Raw genomic sequence first — 16,596 nt, 5'->3', positions numbered from 1 at the left:
TCAGTTCCTACAAGCAGGAGAAAAATGACCATCATTCCTCCTAAAAGTCCCTCACCATTTTTCAGAGCATTCTTCCTCCCCTTGTCCTCAGTGTTTCGGAGTCCCAGGCTGCAGTCAGTCTGCACGGGGCAGATGGAGAAGAGCAGGCCAGGATGCCTTTCTGCCTGGGGCAGGACAGACACTGTGGAAGAGGGTGGGTTTTAGGCCAGAGGTCCTGGGTTTGAATGCAAGTTCACCTCATAATGACCATATGACCTTGGAAAAGTCTAATGTGTTTGCAACGCAGTTTCCTCACTATGGGAATAACAATGACACATGCTCAGTAAAGGTTCATTGAGAGGATCAAACTAAACAATGGGCAGGGAAGTGCTTGGCTGACTGTGGAGTGTGACAGTCACTTAGCAAATGCCTAGAGCTCAGGGAAAGATGCAGAGGACATAGAGCCATGGGCAAAGGCCTGTGCCTTTGCGTGGCCTGCAGGGAAGGCAGACCAGCCTGGGCTGCAGGTGTGCAGCCCAGGTGTGGAAGGTATTTGCTATGGTTACCATAAGCACGCGCTATGGAGCACAGAGGAGTCTTTGTGTCACTCCTACCAGACCTTGTCCTGGGGGATGCTGCTTGACCTAAGCCAAGGGTCGGAAGTAGAATTACCACTATGGCCTCACTGAGAGTCAGAGAAGTTTAGGGGAAGCTCAGCTTAGGCCCAGTTAGAGCATTAGTAATGGACAAAGGGCCTTAGCCAGCAGCAATTTTGAATAAAGCATCCTGGCAGAAGCATCCAGAACCAAAGCTGCATTTTATGTGTGATCCATCCTACAGGGACATGGCTCAGGGCAGAGGGCACAGGAGGGCTGACTTGAGAAGAGGCATAGACCGCGTCTTTGGAGTCCAGCTGTGTAGGGGCTGAGCAAAGGGCTTGTGCTGTGTCCCACATGGCCGGCTTCCCAGCCACCCAGCTGTGGGCACCCACCGGGGGCACAAGTCCAAGTTCTTAGTGCAGCAGATGCTGGACCACTGACCACAGACCAGAGGATTCCTGCCAGGCCTGGCGGATAGCCCTGCCTCTTTTTGGCTTCCCTGAAAGTACGGCACAGAGGCCCCGTGGCCTGCTCTGTAGGCTGGGTTGTGGGGACCGCACTGGGAGCTGGGACTGGGGCTGAACCAATCTCCTCCACCATGCACAGCCACCTTGGGCCGGGACTGGCAGGACCGTCCTGGGGCAGCGGCCCTTTCAGCTGTTGGCTCTCTGGGCTGCTGGTCAGCACTCAGGCTTCTTGGGGGCATGGGAGGCCCTTCGTTTCTCGAGTCCTGGCATTTTATCAGAACTGTCATGGTTGTACACACAATTTAAAATGACTACATGATGCAGATGTTCAGAAATTCAATTGTCTGTCTCTGAAATCATCTTTATTTCTCAAGCCCCATTTGTATGGATGGTGCAAAGCTTCACCTGGTTACCTCGTGGCATCTCAGTCGCTTGCCATGTATGAATTGTTCTCCTCCCCTCCTCTCCCTCCCTCTCCTGCCCAAGGAGGAGGTGTTGTTCTGAGACCTCTCGGGAAAGCCTCCGGAGACACCTGGCTGTCGAAGGTCTCATTTCAGGACCACGCCTGCCTCCTGAAGGCGCCTCCACGCCTCATGTCACATGCGGGCCCACACTGCCTTTGAGTGGGTCTGGCCAGTCCTCCAACTCACTTCTTGCCACTCAAGGCCTGGCTTGGGACTGATAAGATGCACCCCTATACTTCTTCCTCTCACTCAAGCCTGGATCCTGCAAACCATGTGAGCTCTGGCTTTCAGACCACTGTTTCCGTTGTGTGGTTAAGCAATCTCTTCAGAATTCAGTGGACCTCTTTGTCCCAGGCTGGATGTACCCCAGCAGCTCGGGGAAGTCCATTAGAAAGCTCTCAGGGCTGCCATGTGGACGAGGTGGGGCCAGGTCCTGAAGAGCTCTGGGGTTTCACACCAGAGCAGCACCTGCCACCTCTGCAATACAGAGATTCAGTCACCTCTGAAGAGGAGACATTATCCCGAAGGTTCCCAGGGGCCAGACCAGCCTGGGCAGCCTCTCAGGACCCAAGTGCCACACAGATGGGCTCCCTGGCTCTGCATCCTCCCTGGTGGTCTCCACGCTCTTCTCTGCTCCCTTCACTCCTCCTCACCGTGATGTCTGACTCTGAGCTCTGGTTTGCACTCAATCTCTGTGGTCATTTGGCTTCCCTGGAACCTTTGAGCTCCTACCCCTGATCCTCCCAGCTGTGCGCTCTGGACTCCCCAGTTCTAAGAGGAGGGGTCTGAGTCACACCAGTGGCAGTTGCAGGCCACACCTGACTCAGTGACCTCAGCTAGCCTCTCCACCCTGCCAGGGAAAGAGGTCGGTATGAAATAGGCCACCTGGGCAAAGACCAAGGCATGTGGCAAGGCAGGTGTCCTGGGGCTTGGACTGTCCATGTGTGGGGCCAGAGGCTAAGGGCATAGGGCCAGCTGGGCACCGAGGAGCCAGCCCTTCTCATCTTCCTCCCAGGGGGCACGGGAACCCTCCCTAGGCTCTCTGGCAGTGCTTTGCCATCATGCACGAGGTCCACGAAGCCTTCCCTGCCAGCCCCCACCCTCGACACCAGGAGCCTTCTCACCCCACCACACCCCGGAACCCTTGCCAATGTTGTCCTGGAAACTATGCCATCATCTTGCTGTGCCCTTGCCTGGTGAGGGCAGGGAGCTCCCCACATGTCACTGGCCCTCATGCCAGAGCTGACACGAGCAAGCACTCAGAAAGGGTTTGTCAAACAGGTGGGTGCAGGAACACTAGCTGCCAGTGACCACAGCACTCCTTTGATTGTCCCTAGAAATTTGGGCGTAGGGGGCAGAGGGCAGGAAGAGGAAACCTGCCAGCCGCCCTCTCCCACAGATATCCAACTGGTTTCCTGCATGTCGTTTCCTTTCCAGCATCAGCGATCCGTTCATTTTCAACATGTGCAGCAAAGACAGGTCCTCTGACCATTACTCATGCCAGCGCCACAGCTACGGTGACATGAGGGAGCTCCGGCAGGCCCGCTTCCTCCTGCAGGTATGCCCGCTGGGCGCTGACACACCAGGAGGCTTGTGCACTGAGCACGCTCGGGGGCACACCGTAGGTCTCAGAGTTCTGCTTTACGCTTACGTCTATCTTGCGGTGCTACATAGCAGCAAATATCCAACAGCGAGGAGCTTATTCTTCCCCAGTACACAGTGATAGTTTCCAGATGGTTGGTTTGCTTAAAGTGGTGGAAGCCAGAAGTGTGAGTGTGTGTGCGCGTGCGTTTGAGTGTGCGTGTGTGCGCACGTGCATGCACCACCAAGTGGGGCGGGGTTGGCATGGGGGGAGCTTCGCAAGCAAGTCCACTCTGCAGCCTTGGAGTCTTTCTGAAGAAAGTCAAAGCCTGGCACCCAAAGTGGCCAGGACAAGCTGCACCCTCCACAAATTCTGCATTCACTTTCTGTTTGCACATTATTTACATTTCTATCTGTAGAAAAACAATGAGACTCTTACTTACATCCACTAGCAGAGAAGAGGGGTTTGCAATATCATTGCAAATACTTTCCCTCTGGCTCGAGAGCCTTAATGGACTGGACTTTGAGAACTCACTCCAGCCAGGGAAACGCAGGCTGAGGCTCCGTCACTGGGTGCAGAGCCCATCTCTGAGTCTGACCTCACCCAGCCTCCATCTCTCCACACGCAAGCCTCACCCCTCCAGCCCTGGAATCCTCTCCCCCTGGCCCCATCTCATCCCTGAGATTTATTCCATGCGGAGACTAACACTGCCCCTATTCCAAGTCTGTTATTTACATAGCTTGGAATAGAAGGGAGGGGGAAAGGGGAAGGAAAAGAAAGGAAAAGGAAAGAAAATCTTGTGGATTTTATTTAGGCATTAACAAAATATCCCTGATTACAACATTGCCATGTCAGCGTGGCCACATTAAGGTGGCTCAGCAAAACGGACCAGGCAGAGCACCCAGTGCCTCTTAGTCTGTAGGTCAGTGCACAGTGCCACCCAGTTTGAGAGCTGCTCCCCTGCAGCCAGCTCCCCTAGTGCTCTGGCAAGGTGGCCCCGGCCCAGGAAACCAAACCCGTGAGCCGGAGGTGTCTCTGTCATCTGCTCCTCACCGGCCATGGGAGTGGCTCTGCCTATTCAGCCAAAGGAGCTCGGAGCTGAGGTCAGGCCCCTGCCCTCCCACCCAATCTGCAGACATGCCCCCAACCCTGTCACCAAAGTCTTCACATCCAAAGGATGTTGATAGGACTAACCAGGAAGGATTGCTTGACACAGAGACCCAATGACCCACTGCCAGCAGCTCTGTCACCCTGGGGTGTCTCCATTCCAGGAAACATCAAGAGCAGTAAAAAGGGGTTTCTCTTCACAGGACATTGCCCTGGAGATCTTCTTCCAAAACGGATATTCCAAGTTTCTTGTCTTCTACAACAGCGATCGGAATAAGGCCTTCAAAAGGTAAGAGTGTGAGCATCATCCTTCAGGAGAAACTGACCCTGACCCGAAAGCTGAGGAACAGAGAGCGCTCAGTTCTGTTCTCAGGAAAAGTGCTCCCAACCACAGCGGGCAGGATTTAGACTAGGCACAGGAGAGAACTTCCTGGCCTACAGAGCTGTTGAATCATGGGTCAGAGAAAAGATAGAGAAGTTTCTTCTCTCTATCCCGGGACACAGGCTCTATGTTCAGGAACTGAAGTGGTTTAGAAGAGTAATTACTGAAGGGAGAAAATATCATGCAGATGCAACATAGTTAAGAAACTGGCTGTTCAATGGGCCTTCCAGAATTTTATGGCTTTATATTCTCATTTTCCAAGTAATTTTTTTGGCTTAATCTTTTTTGTTTGTTTGTTTGATCCCAGCTGCCAATTTTAGTTGCTCCAATTTCGTGTTTCACTGGAAGGAGTTCCAAACAACTGATTCCCCACATATGTATTGAGCATCTTTTTTCTTAAAGGGAGAAGGCTGCTGTTTTCCTTAACTTCTTTCTCCAAATGGATTAGTCAATCTAAGAAATCTAATCAATCTAAGTATATAAGTTCCAGATCCCATAGTTATTTATTTTTATTAATATTAAAGGCATCAAATAAACATCGATCTGTAGAGAATCTAGAAAGGACAGGAAGCCCGTATGTGAGCGGAGCACGGGGCTGTGAGGGGAGGGAGGGTGTGCTCCGCTCCTCACTGGCTAGGAGCTCTGAGGTGAGATGTGACCCCTGGCCGAGAGCCCCATTTTGTGCTCAGAGATTCCAGTCCTCTGAAAGGCCAATATAGGACGAGTAGGTGTTTTTATTTCAATTAGGAATGAGGATAGGAAGAAGGACGTGGTTGCTGCTTTTCTTTAGGAGTATGTGGGACAGGGCAGGAGGGGTGTCCCCAGGAATGACATGGAAAATATCTATAATGAGCATGGAAGGCACTACCAATTTATTCAAAATTACTATTGATAGTGTGCCTTCCTGGTGGCCCTGGCTGGTAACTGGCACCAGGGCCAGCTGCTGCAGCCAAGAGGCAGGGCCAGAGCAGAGAAAAACAGCTCCAGCAGGGGCTGTGTGCCACTCTGGGTGTTCCTTCTTTGATTCCCCTGGGCCTGCCTGTGAGGTTCTTCCAAGGGCTACTGTTAGATTGTCTCCTAAAATCACCTCCAAGGTCTATTTTAGACTAAACTGAATAAGCAGACATGCAATGCCAAACTCGATTCATTTTCCCCCACGGTTTCTATGTATTACACAAAAATTTTTCTCAGTTGACCTAGAAGTCTCATATATCCATAGCTCAGGCTGTGACTGTGGCCTAATGCAAACACTCTAAGACCACACCTCAGCCTGCTCAAGGAGTCTTAGAGTAAAATGGCATTTGTCCCCAGGATGACACAGTGGGACTCACAGCAGAGGTTGTTGAAATTGGCAATGTTGTCAAACACCTGGCCCTGAGGAGGTCCTGCAAACACATTGCCCAAGTGCCTGTTGTTCTATCCTATCATTGTTATTAAGGCTAGAATGTGCAGTGCCAGAGGGTGCCAAGGGGTGCTGCAGAGGTAAGCCCAGGCCTGGCAGTCACAACCCAGGGGCAGGATGGGGCTAGAGAGGGGCGAGAATGGAGCCAGCTCTGGCCTGGCTTTAGAAACGTTTCTGCCGGAGGTGGACAGGTCTCAGCTCTGCTAATAGAATTATCCCTTCCCTTTTTGTTTAGTTTCTGCTCTTTCCAGCCCAGCCTGAAGGGGAAAGGCATCACAGAGGACCTCCTCAGTCCAAGGTAAGGGCAGGGCAGCTCTCTGGGCGAGGCGCTGGCCTCACTTGGATTTCCTTCCTCTGCCTTGCCCTACTCCACGGAAGCCACGCAGAAAGCTCAGCAGTCTCTTGCCCCTTTACTTCCCTCTTGTCCCTGTGCGTCCTTCATCGTACTCCTGAAAGTCCTCGTGCCAAGTAAACCTCTATGCATAGACTTGAAGCCCCACATGCTCTGTGGCTTTTTCAATCAAGTCAGGGTCAGCCTGGAGGTCAGGCCCTCAGGTATAGGTGTGTGAGCAACCCCAGGCCTGCGCCTCCTATAATGAGAGTCTCTGAATGCTTAGAAGCCAATTAATGTGGGAAGGGGAGTGAATCGGCTGTTAATCTGTGAGTCTATGACATAGGACATCTTTCTCAATGAATGAACTGCTTGCAGCCCCCACCCCGGACCCCGTTACCAGAGCCAGTAGGTGCTTTTACTTCAATTAGGAATGGGGCTAGGAAGAAGGACGTGGTTGCTGCTTTTCTTTAGGAGCATCTGGGGACAGGGCAGGAAGGGTGCGCCCAGGAATGACATGCAAAATATTTATGGAATATTCATTCAAAATAATTTATCAATAGCTTGTGAGGTGTGGTATTCGCTGCTTGACAGAGCAACAAACAAAATGGCTTCAGATATTCCCCGTCCTTACAGAGTCTGTATTCTTGTGAGGAGGACAGCCATAAAGCCGTCTAGATGAGAGACTTGGCAGCATGTTAGACAGTGGCCAGTGTACGTGGAGGAACCCAGGGACAGACACGGGCACGGAAATCTTACATGGTGTGGCAAGGCGGCCCTTGTCAAGGAAACGGTGTTTGAATTAAGACGCTAGCAAACTGGGGAAACGAGCTGTGAAGCTAAGTTGGGGAAGAGCGTGTCCGGTCGAGGGAGGAGCGAGGTGCAGTGGGGGCCTGCAGGTTGGGGTGCAGGGAGTTAGTGGGAGCAGAGAGAGCCCACAGGGGCGAGTTGGTGCAAGCCTTGAGGTCATGGCTATGGTGTTGGCCTTCACTCTGAATTAATGGGAAGGCTTGGAGGGTTTGGGGCAAAGGAACAGGATGATCTGACTTATATTGAAAAGAATCGCTCTGACTGCTGCAAGAATGAACTGTAGTGGCCAGAGGCAGAAGCTGGAGTCTGGTTGGTAGGCCACTGCAGCAGTTGAGGGAGATGGCAGCAAAAACAGCATGATATGGGCAGATTAAGGATGATTTTTGAAGGTGTATCTGATGGTATTGGATGACAAAGTAAGCGTGGGGTTTGTGTGTAAGAGAGAGGACTTAAGACTGAGGATTTAGGCTTGAGCAATTGAGAAGTGAAATTGGGATGACCACAGGAAGAGCCACTGTGGGCTGGGGTGGACACCAGGAGCTCAAGTGTGGATGTGTGAACTTTGAGATGCCTGTCACGCATGCAGGCAGAGGCATCGTGGAGGCCATTGGATCTATGAGTTTGGAGTTCAAGGGAGAGGTCCGGGTGAGATGTACATTTGGAATAGTGTTTAAAGCCATGAGAGTGGGCAAGAACTTCAATAGAATGCTTGCACATGGAAAAGAGGTCCAAGGACTGTGCCCTGGGCACAGTAACCTTTAGAAGGTAAAGATGTGGACAGGGCCAGCAAAAGAGATGGGGAAGGCGTAGCCAGAAAGGTAGCAGAAACTGCAGGTGTGGAAGACATCCTAAAAGCCGGTGGAGTGCATCACAGTGGGAGAGGTCAAATGTTGATGGGCCAAGAAGGATAAGAACTAAAACATGATAATTGAACTTGGCAACATTGGAGCCATTGATGGCCTTCAGTAGACAGATTGCAGTGGCTGCCTATTGTGCCAGGTATTTACCCTTTAGTTGATAGATTGTGGGGAAGTCCAAGGTGTGCCAGGGCATGGTCCAGAAGGTCTGGGCAGCAGTGGGTCACCAGAGGTGGGTGGCGGCTATTTACAAGCCACAGTGGATGTAGTTCACTAGTGCAACAGCAGCACAGCCCTCAGTGCATGCATCTGCTGCGCATTGGCTTGGTGATCTCCTCTTGCTCGTTTTATATAAGCTTCTGGTTCACACTTGGATTTCTTAGCACTGTTTCAGTACGAGTGGGAGAAAGCTATCTCAAAATAACTGAAGCAAAAGAGAGGATTCATCACCTCACCTCATCCAAAGGCCAAGAATGGTCTGGATCTCTAGGCTCTGGATCTCTAGGCTCTGGAACTCTAGGCTCTGGAACTCTAGGCTCTGGATCTCTAGGCTCTGGATCTCTAGGCTCTGGAACTCTAGGCTCTGGAACTCTAGGCTCTGGATCTCTAGGCTCTGGAACTCTAGGCTCTGGATCTCTAGGCTCTGGAACTCTAGGCTCTGGAACTCTAGGCTCTGGATCTCTAGGCTCTGGATCTCTAGGCTCTGGAACTCTAGGCTCTGGAACTCTAGGCTCTGGATCTCTAGGCTCTGGAACTCTAGGCTCTGGATCTCTAGGCTCTGGAACTCTAGGCTCTGGATCTCTAGGCTCTGGATCTCTAGGCTCTGGAACTCTAGGCTCTGGAACTCTAGGCTCTGGATCTCTAGGCTCTGGAACTCTAGGCTCTGGATCTCTAGGCTCTGGAACTCTAGGCTCTGGAACTCTAGGCTCTGGATCTCTAGGCTCTGGAACTCTAGGCTCTGGAACTCTAGGCTCTGGATCTCTAGGCTCTGGATCTCTAGGCTCTGGAACTCTAGGCTCTGGAACTCTAGGCTCTGGATCTCTAGGCTCTGGAACTCTAGGCTCTGGATCTCTAGGCTCTGGAACTCTAGGCTCTGGAACTCTAGGCTCTGGATCTCTAGGCTCTGGATCTCTAGGCTCTGGAACTCTAGGCTCTGGAACTCTAGGCTCTGGATCTCTAGGCTCTGGATCTCTAGGCTCTGGAACTCTAGGCTCTGGAACTCTAGGCTCTGGATCTCTAGGCTCTGGAACTCTAGGCTCTGGATCTCTAGGCTCTGGAACTCTAGGCTCTGGAACTCTAGGCTCTGGATCTCTAGGCTCTGGAACTCTAGGCTCTGGAACTCTAGGCTCTGGAACTCTAGGCTCTGGATCTCTAGGCTCTGGAACTCTAGGCTCAAGTGAGTCTGCAGGGAGCCGTGGCCCTCCATCCCTAGGAGAGGCTTTCCCTTGGACGGGCTCCATTCTTGGCGGGCTTTCCCAGCATAGCAGCATGGAAGTCCCAAGCAGTCTGGAAGCTCCAGGCTGACATCCATCATATAGGAATTCCACCATACATCACACATGCTCCATTCCAATAATTTTGGCAAAAATCCCCAAACTGGATGTCATTCTCCCAAGTTGAGTTGCATGCCCACCCTAGAACCGATCAAGTGTTTTCACTGCCCAGTTTCTAGGGGTGAGGTGGGACCCACCTGGCAACATGAACCAAGCCAGGGGAGTGGAGTTCCCTAGAGAATAGAGGTTCTGTTCTCACAGGGGTGAATACTGAGGTGTGACCCGCAGCAGCTGGCTATCCACTGCCGTGTGCAGAGAGGGCTGCAAGGACCCGGGCACCTGCTGGCTGCACGTGGCTTTCTCCCTCCCTGGAACAGTTCTGCATGAGCTGTGACACAGATCACTTCCCTGAGCCCTATTTGTCCCTGAAGCTCCCCCTCCTATGAATATATGATGTGACATCACTCAGCAATTGTGTAGCTGCCCCTGTGACTGTGAGCAGCACTCGGTCTATTCCTAATCTGTCACCCTCAGAGTCTTTGGGGTGCTTTGACCTGACAACACATACCTCTGTCCACAGGGGAAAGTTTCTGTGTTTCTACTCCAAATAGAGAGGGGGCGGACAGAGCAGGGCAGAGGGAAAAGCGTGGAAGAGGGCCTGAAGCCTGGCTGTGGCCACTAAGCTGGGGGTTCCTACAGAAAGGATCGCCAGGTGGTAGGAAGACGATTGTCTGTGTATGAGTCAGATGTTTGGAAATTACTCCTCACTCATCCACAGCTTGCTGACGGCCCTCGACACCTGCCTGTGCACTACCTTGCATGTGTGGAACAACTCAGCACCACACTGATTTTATTTCCGCTGTGGTGACTTTGCCACCATGGCCACCCATGCCCACCGGAGCAGGGTCATCAGGGCCATTCTATGCCCTGCCGGGCACAGTCCAGCACAGCTCCAAGAGTAAAGATCCTTGGGGAAGCTTCTAGGGTCAGCTGAGAACAGTGCACAGTGCTCCAGAGAAATGCCCATCTCAGCATTTCACTGAGAGTCTCAACAAAATGAGGACGCCCCAGCAGAGTGCAGGCACTAGGCTCCGAGGCCACCCAAGCAGCAGCAAGGGCGTGTGGTGAGACTGTGCTCAGTTAACAGCCGTGGGCCTTGGAATCAAGCTGACTGCGCTGACCTGGACCCATCGGAGTCGCCCTGTAAATTGTAATCTCTTTGCCTAGCTTCAGAGTTACCTGCTGTGTGTTTGGGATGTTAATGGAGCGACCGATTAAAAACAAGCGGTTGTCCCTGGGCTCAGCTTTTCTGAGTCTCCCCTGTCCAGCCCTCTTCTCAGCAGCCTGAGTGTGGCTTCAGGAGCGCTGGGGTGGGAAGGCAGTGGTGGCCCTTGGCCCTAGGTGGGCTTGGCTGGCCATTGCCATGTGCCTGGAATGAACCTGATGATTTTCCATTTGGGTTGCCAGAGGCAATGCTTGGTCCATAGAATGAGTCTTAAAAAATGCCTGGCTGCTTGTTGATTACTCTAGTGAGCATGAACTTCTCATCTCTAAAGGAGTTGTGTGTAGTGCAGTTCTAGGGGTTTTCACTGCTTGGCCTTTGCCATAGGTTTTCATATCTTCAACCCCCCCCCCCAAATGATGCCTCGTTTGGACCCTTTGGATGCCATCCCCCATGTACAGGAAACTGGAGCTTTCGGTGCCAGAGTTTTCCTGACTTTCAGTGACCAAGGTTGCCTCTACAACTATACACATACTAAGGAGGATCTCTGGGCCTGGATCCTTGGTGGAAAATACTTGCAATGTCTGGATGAATCTGGGATCCACAGCTCATCTATGGGACTAGTCCCCAGGCTACAGGACTAGACCATTCTGAAGACAGCATGATCTGACTTCCGCAGAGTGTAAAGCTCTGCAAGCCTACAGGGCCTTCTAACACAAAGCCAGCTAGAGCCTTGGACAAGCCACTCCATGGTGTTGGACACAGGCAGGCTCTGTTCCAGCATGAAGGGGGGCAGTCAGAAAAGGAGAAACATGGCAGAAGTTGCAAGGAAAGGAGAATGCACATGTGAATAAACACACATCCTTCCACTTAAATGTGCTTGGGCCCTTCCAGAAAGGGTTGGAAACAGCCTCAAAATTAAACACATGGTATAACAGTCCTTTAATTATTACCCCAATGCTTCTTTAAGGGAGAAAAACAATAGATGTGATCACCTGGAGTGATCTAGTTACTCTAATTGTCCTGAAACTAAGAAAAACAAAACAAAACAAGCATGTTGGGTTATATCATTTTCCAGTAACAGATAACAAAAACCAGATTTTTAAGAATTTTTTCTGGAACATACTTTATCTTGGCACTAAAGCATAGTGAGTACCAGAGGCAGCACTTCCCTTTTTACAGAATATGCAAAAAAGAGTGCCACAGAACATAACCTTTGAGATTAGCTCTCTGCAAGAATGGGGGCCTAACACTGGGACCTATTTCTGCACAGACCTTTGGGAAGGCAGCGTGTCCTGGCTCAGGTACAGTGCTTCCCAGTGATCTCTGTTCATCCTGAGCCCAGAGCTGAGAACACTGGAGGAATACAAGACTAGGATGCCTGCCTGGCTCTCCCTCTCTCAATCTCTGCTGGACTCAGCACACATCTTTGAATGAACTGGAGGAATCTTTGCATAGCCGTGGTTTCTAACAAGGTCTGAAATGCTGACTGGTCTTGGCATTGAGGCAACAGTGTCCCTTGGCTGGAGAAAACAGTTGGGTGTGAGGTAGTGCTTATATTTGGGGCCTGTTGTACCTAGATGTTTGCAATTGCTGAAATCTTCTCTCAGTTGTATAACTTCTTTAAGTATGATGTTTAGAATGAAATTCATTTTGGGTGGTGCAAGTTCTATAGTTGAGTGTTTTCAGTTTGTTGTTTCCTTTACATATTATCTTTGAGAAAAATAATGAAAGACAAAGAATTTAGAAAACCAACCATAAGACGCTCTGCAGTTCCCACAAGAATATGACTTTCTGCTATAATCAATCACGTCCCCAGAGGCCCCGCTGCTAGCAGCAGGGAGGCCAGAGCTCAACTTCTCTTTTTCCCCATTTCTCCTTTTTCAGTTATACGCCCAAGAGATCAATGCCCTTGGCTAAAGATCAGTAAGGCACACTGGAACTTTGATAAAGGTGGTGGAAAAGCATGGTCCATGGGTTTCTTGGTAAAGTCCAGCCCTGGGAGAGCAGTTGTGTGTGCCAAACAACTCATACCCTGGGGCTAGGGCAGAGTTGACGGAACCCAAGGTGAACCAAAGCTGGCCACAAACTCAAAGTGAGAGTGCCAGCCAATGCCTCAGCATTCAGGAGCTTTTTACCCAGTTGGCTCAATGGACTATGGGCATCCCTGCCTGGGTTGTGCTCAGACCTTGGCTCTGGCCCCGTCTCATATTATTCTTGCTGCACCAGGTTTGTGTCTTGTCTCAGCCCTGTCCTCAGCCGTGACCTCAGACCCCTTCCTGGGCAAAGGCCTGACTCAAGCCTGCTCTCTGCAGTGGGCCTGCCCCTTCCAGCTCTACCCAGCCATGTTGTGTCCACAGCCTCCACACTCCCGTACCACCAAGGCCGGGGGGCGGGGGCAGGTGTGTGACAGCCCAGCAGTGGTGAAGAGCAACCCACTGGTTCAAGTTTTCCCCACCCCACTTGCTTCCTGTGCCCAGCCACCTCCAGAAAGCCTGGCACATAGAAAAGCCATGCATTTTTAAATTTTAGCATCTTTCCCAGTAATCTGCAAGGAAAAGATCAACAGCAGGTAATTTTAGACTAGTAGGGTGAGCCGAGGTTAAGGTGCCAAAAATGCCTTAATCCTGCCGGATGGTTGAGGAATTTGCAGCTCTTGGCTGACTAGGTGTGTTGCAGTCTGACTTTGGCTTGCCATAGTGCCTCATGCGTGAACACAGGACAGGAGTACAAGGATCTGTTTATTGTTGCATCTGGGCTGTAAGATTGGTTTTTTAAAAATTGTCTTAAAATATAGATTCACAGGAAGCTGCAAACAGGATACACAGAGGCCCCATGTACCTTTCCTTTAGTTCCTCCCCTCCAATGGCTACATTTTATGTAACTCTAGTACAATTTCGAAACTAGGATGTTAACACTGGTACATGCATATGCAAAGTTCATTGTCATTTTATCATATGTGTAGATTTGCGTAACCACCACCACAATCAACATACACAATTATTTTGTCACCACAAAGATATCTCTTGTGCTAACACTTTATGGTCATGCCCACCCTCTTCTTCCTCCCACCATCCTTAACTCCCGGCAACCACTGATCTGTTTTTTATCTCTATTATTTTGTCATTTTGTTGCATGTATCAATAGTATGTTCCTTGTCATTGCTGAGTAGTATTCCCAGGTATGAATATACCAGAATTTGTTTAACCATTTGTGCATTGAGGGACATTTGGTTGTTTCCAGTTCGGGGCCATTATAAGCAAAATAGACCATTTACATTTACTGTAATTACGAAAATATTAGAACGTAAGTCTGCCATTTTATTTTTTGTGTTCCATTTTTCCCCTGATGTTCATTTCTCTGTTTTATTTTTTTCCTGCCTACCTGTGCATTACTGAACAATTTGTTAAAATTCAACTTTGATTTAGCTATCGTATTTTTTAGCATGTTTCTCTATGTAAATTTTTAATAAAATTGCTCCAGCCAACAGAGGCCAAACACAGCAGGTGACCAAGGTCAGACCTGGCTTTTAAAAATGGTGATGCTTAGGTTAGTGTGAATAGAGATTTTTTCCTATTCAAGGAACAAGAAACCCTGTGGCTTTTCTATGAAGTGTTTTTCGGCTAAACACGATTTCCAGAGAGTAAAGGTGACTGAGGCATCTTAGAGCATGAAGGAACATTAACAGCAAGGAAGACTTGACAGAGAAAGAAACAGAGCCCGGAGGATGCCTCCTAACTGGTCTCTGTCTCCAGCCTCTGCCACATGCCACTGCCAGCATTCCCTGGCTAAAGACGTATCTAACTGGAGCACATTCTGGGGAAAATGGGGCCTACCGCCTGTTTATTTCTCAATCCTGGTGAAGTGAAATGCACTTAAAGCCCCTTCCTGAGACGTGGCCATGGAGGGAAGGCGTGATAGACAGGTGTCATGCCACACAAGCGAGCACTGGGCAGCAAGTGCAGGAGCAGACGTCGAGGGTCCCTGGCAGGGTGAGCAGGCAGGCGGGGCGCGGGGCAGACCCGCACTCAGCCCCAGAGCCTCCTGGGGCACGGGCACCTGTGACCACAGCACTTTTCTAACTTCTCTTCGTTGCCCGTCCTTTTGAATAGGTAGGGGGAGAATACTGACTCTAAAGAAAAGGTGTCTCTCAAGGGGGCAGAGCTGAAGTGGGCAGTATCCCAGTAACTAGTCACCACTCTGTCTGACCATGTGTCCCCACATGGAGTCTGTGCCTCTGGGGCCAGGGGCGAAGTGGGCAAGTGGGCTCCTTTGCGGACACGCCCAGGAGCCCGACAGACTAGGGGTGCTTCCCCAGTCTGAGATGTGGCGTCTTGTCATGCACTTCTCGGACACAGTTGCTCCCCTCGTCCTCAGAAGGACCTGTAATAAATCATTCAGACATCAAATGAAGAGAAAAGTGCAAAGGACAGTGCTCGACGTTAGCAAGGATACAGGGAGATGGGTCCTCTAACATGTTACTTGGTAGACATATAAATATGTGTAACATCATATGAGCTCCTCGATGGCATGTATCAAAAATTATTTGCAAAAACACACCCTTTAGCACAATATTTCCAATAATGAAGCTGTGTCAAGGATATAATCCAAAATATTTTAAAACATTTTAGTCATATAGGCTTTCATCACAAAACTATTTCTATAAGTGAAAAAATTAGAAACAACTTAAAGGCTCAACTGGGACTTGTGCTTAGTATATTCGTAAGAATAACTATCTTGCAGATGTTTTAAGCTATGGTTATTAAGACCACATAAAAATATGGCTTTCAAAGTGGGATAGAAATGACATGAATGCTATAATTTTAACTACTTATAAAACTATATACAGAAAACTATCTAGTAAGGAAATCTGCAGTATTATAGTTGGCTTACACTGTAGAATGATGGCTACTTTCAACTGCTATATTTAATACTAGGTTGTGGTTCTGTTGCTTTTATAATGGAAAGCATTTAATAAAAGGAAAAACCGAAATGAAAATTTTGAATCTAGATCTCCCCAGATTTTAGGAGGATGGTAGGTGGTCAAGCTGAGCACTGCAAAGGGGATCCCAGTGCGGCGTGAGGGCACGCGTGTGCTGCCTGCGCAGACTGAGCTGAGCCGGCCAGACTGGTGGCCGCCTCCCCGTGCTGCCCAGCAACCACCGCGGCAGGACTTGCCACCAATACAGGCAAGTCTTGGGGAAGAAAGCCTCCTTCAAGGTATCTTCCCTGAATCTTTAATTGTAGACAGTAGGAAGGTATGAGTGAATGATACACAGTGAAGCTAGCTATTCTGAGAATTGACTCTACTGTGGTCACTTCTACCAAAAAAAATCAAGCGTGAGTGGCAACACTGTCCAGAGTAGTATTTCAGTTCCAAAATGCTCCAAGCTCTCGTTCCTGAGGAAGACTGTTAAGTATGTACTCTATCTGCTCCCTGTTTAAGGCACAGCAACCCTTGGAGTTAGAGACAGTAATAGTCCCACTTTACAGGTGAGGGAGCCAAAGCTAAGTTAGGTGCCCAAGGACATGGCAAGTCAGAAGCAGAGCTGCCACAGACCTAGATCTGTCCAACTCCAAAGACTTTGACTTTTCTCTAAGCTAGGCCAACCCTGCAAATCATGTGACCCTGATCTCCTACGTTCCTCAGATGATGTTCTGCCCCTTCTTTTAGCCAGTCTCTCCTCCAACTTGCACAAGGCAAGCCAAGCTCTCCCTAGCTGGACAGGTCCCTGCACCTAACACGGTGCCTAGCAAGGTATTTATTTATTGGATGCATCAACCCGTACCTGCTCCCATTCTTCCCTTCCTATCATGAGGGAATGGAAAAGCACTGGATATAGTAGTATGGGAATGTAACCTCATGCATTCACAGCCAGTCAAGGGCATGGAGATTTAGTC

General features: G+C 49.9%; 1 protein-coding gene across 3 annotated transcripts in view; it reads left to right on the top strand.

Moving 5' to 3' along the window:
- LOC142875570 (WD repeat- and FYVE domain-containing protein 4-like) overlaps positions 1 to 16,596 on the top strand; it is a 303,723-nt gene that overhangs the window by 220,112 nt on the left and 67,015 nt on the right. For all 3 annotated transcript variants that reach the window (XM_076010232.1, XM_076010230.1, XM_076010231.1), the window contains exons 45-47: positions 2,947 to 3,067; positions 4,402 to 4,487; positions 6,218 to 6,280. In XM_076010232.1, coding sequence (XP_075866347.1) covers positions 2,947 to 3,067; positions 4,402 to 4,487; positions 6,218 to 6,280 — 270 coding nt within the window. The remainder of the gene's footprint in view (positions 1 to 2,946; positions 3,068 to 4,401; positions 4,488 to 6,217; positions 6,281 to 16,596) is intronic.

Source organism: Microcebus murinus, chromosome 14 (genome assembly GCF_040939455.1).
Source record: "Microcebus murinus isolate Inina chromosome 14, M.murinus_Inina_mat1.0, whole genome shotgun sequence".
NCBI classification, from domain to species: Eukaryota; Metazoa; Chordata; class Mammalia; order Primates; family Cheirogaleidae; genus Microcebus; species Microcebus murinus.
The sequence above is the reverse complement of the archived record's forward strand: the minus strand, read 5'-3'. Positions and strand labels throughout refer to the sequence as shown.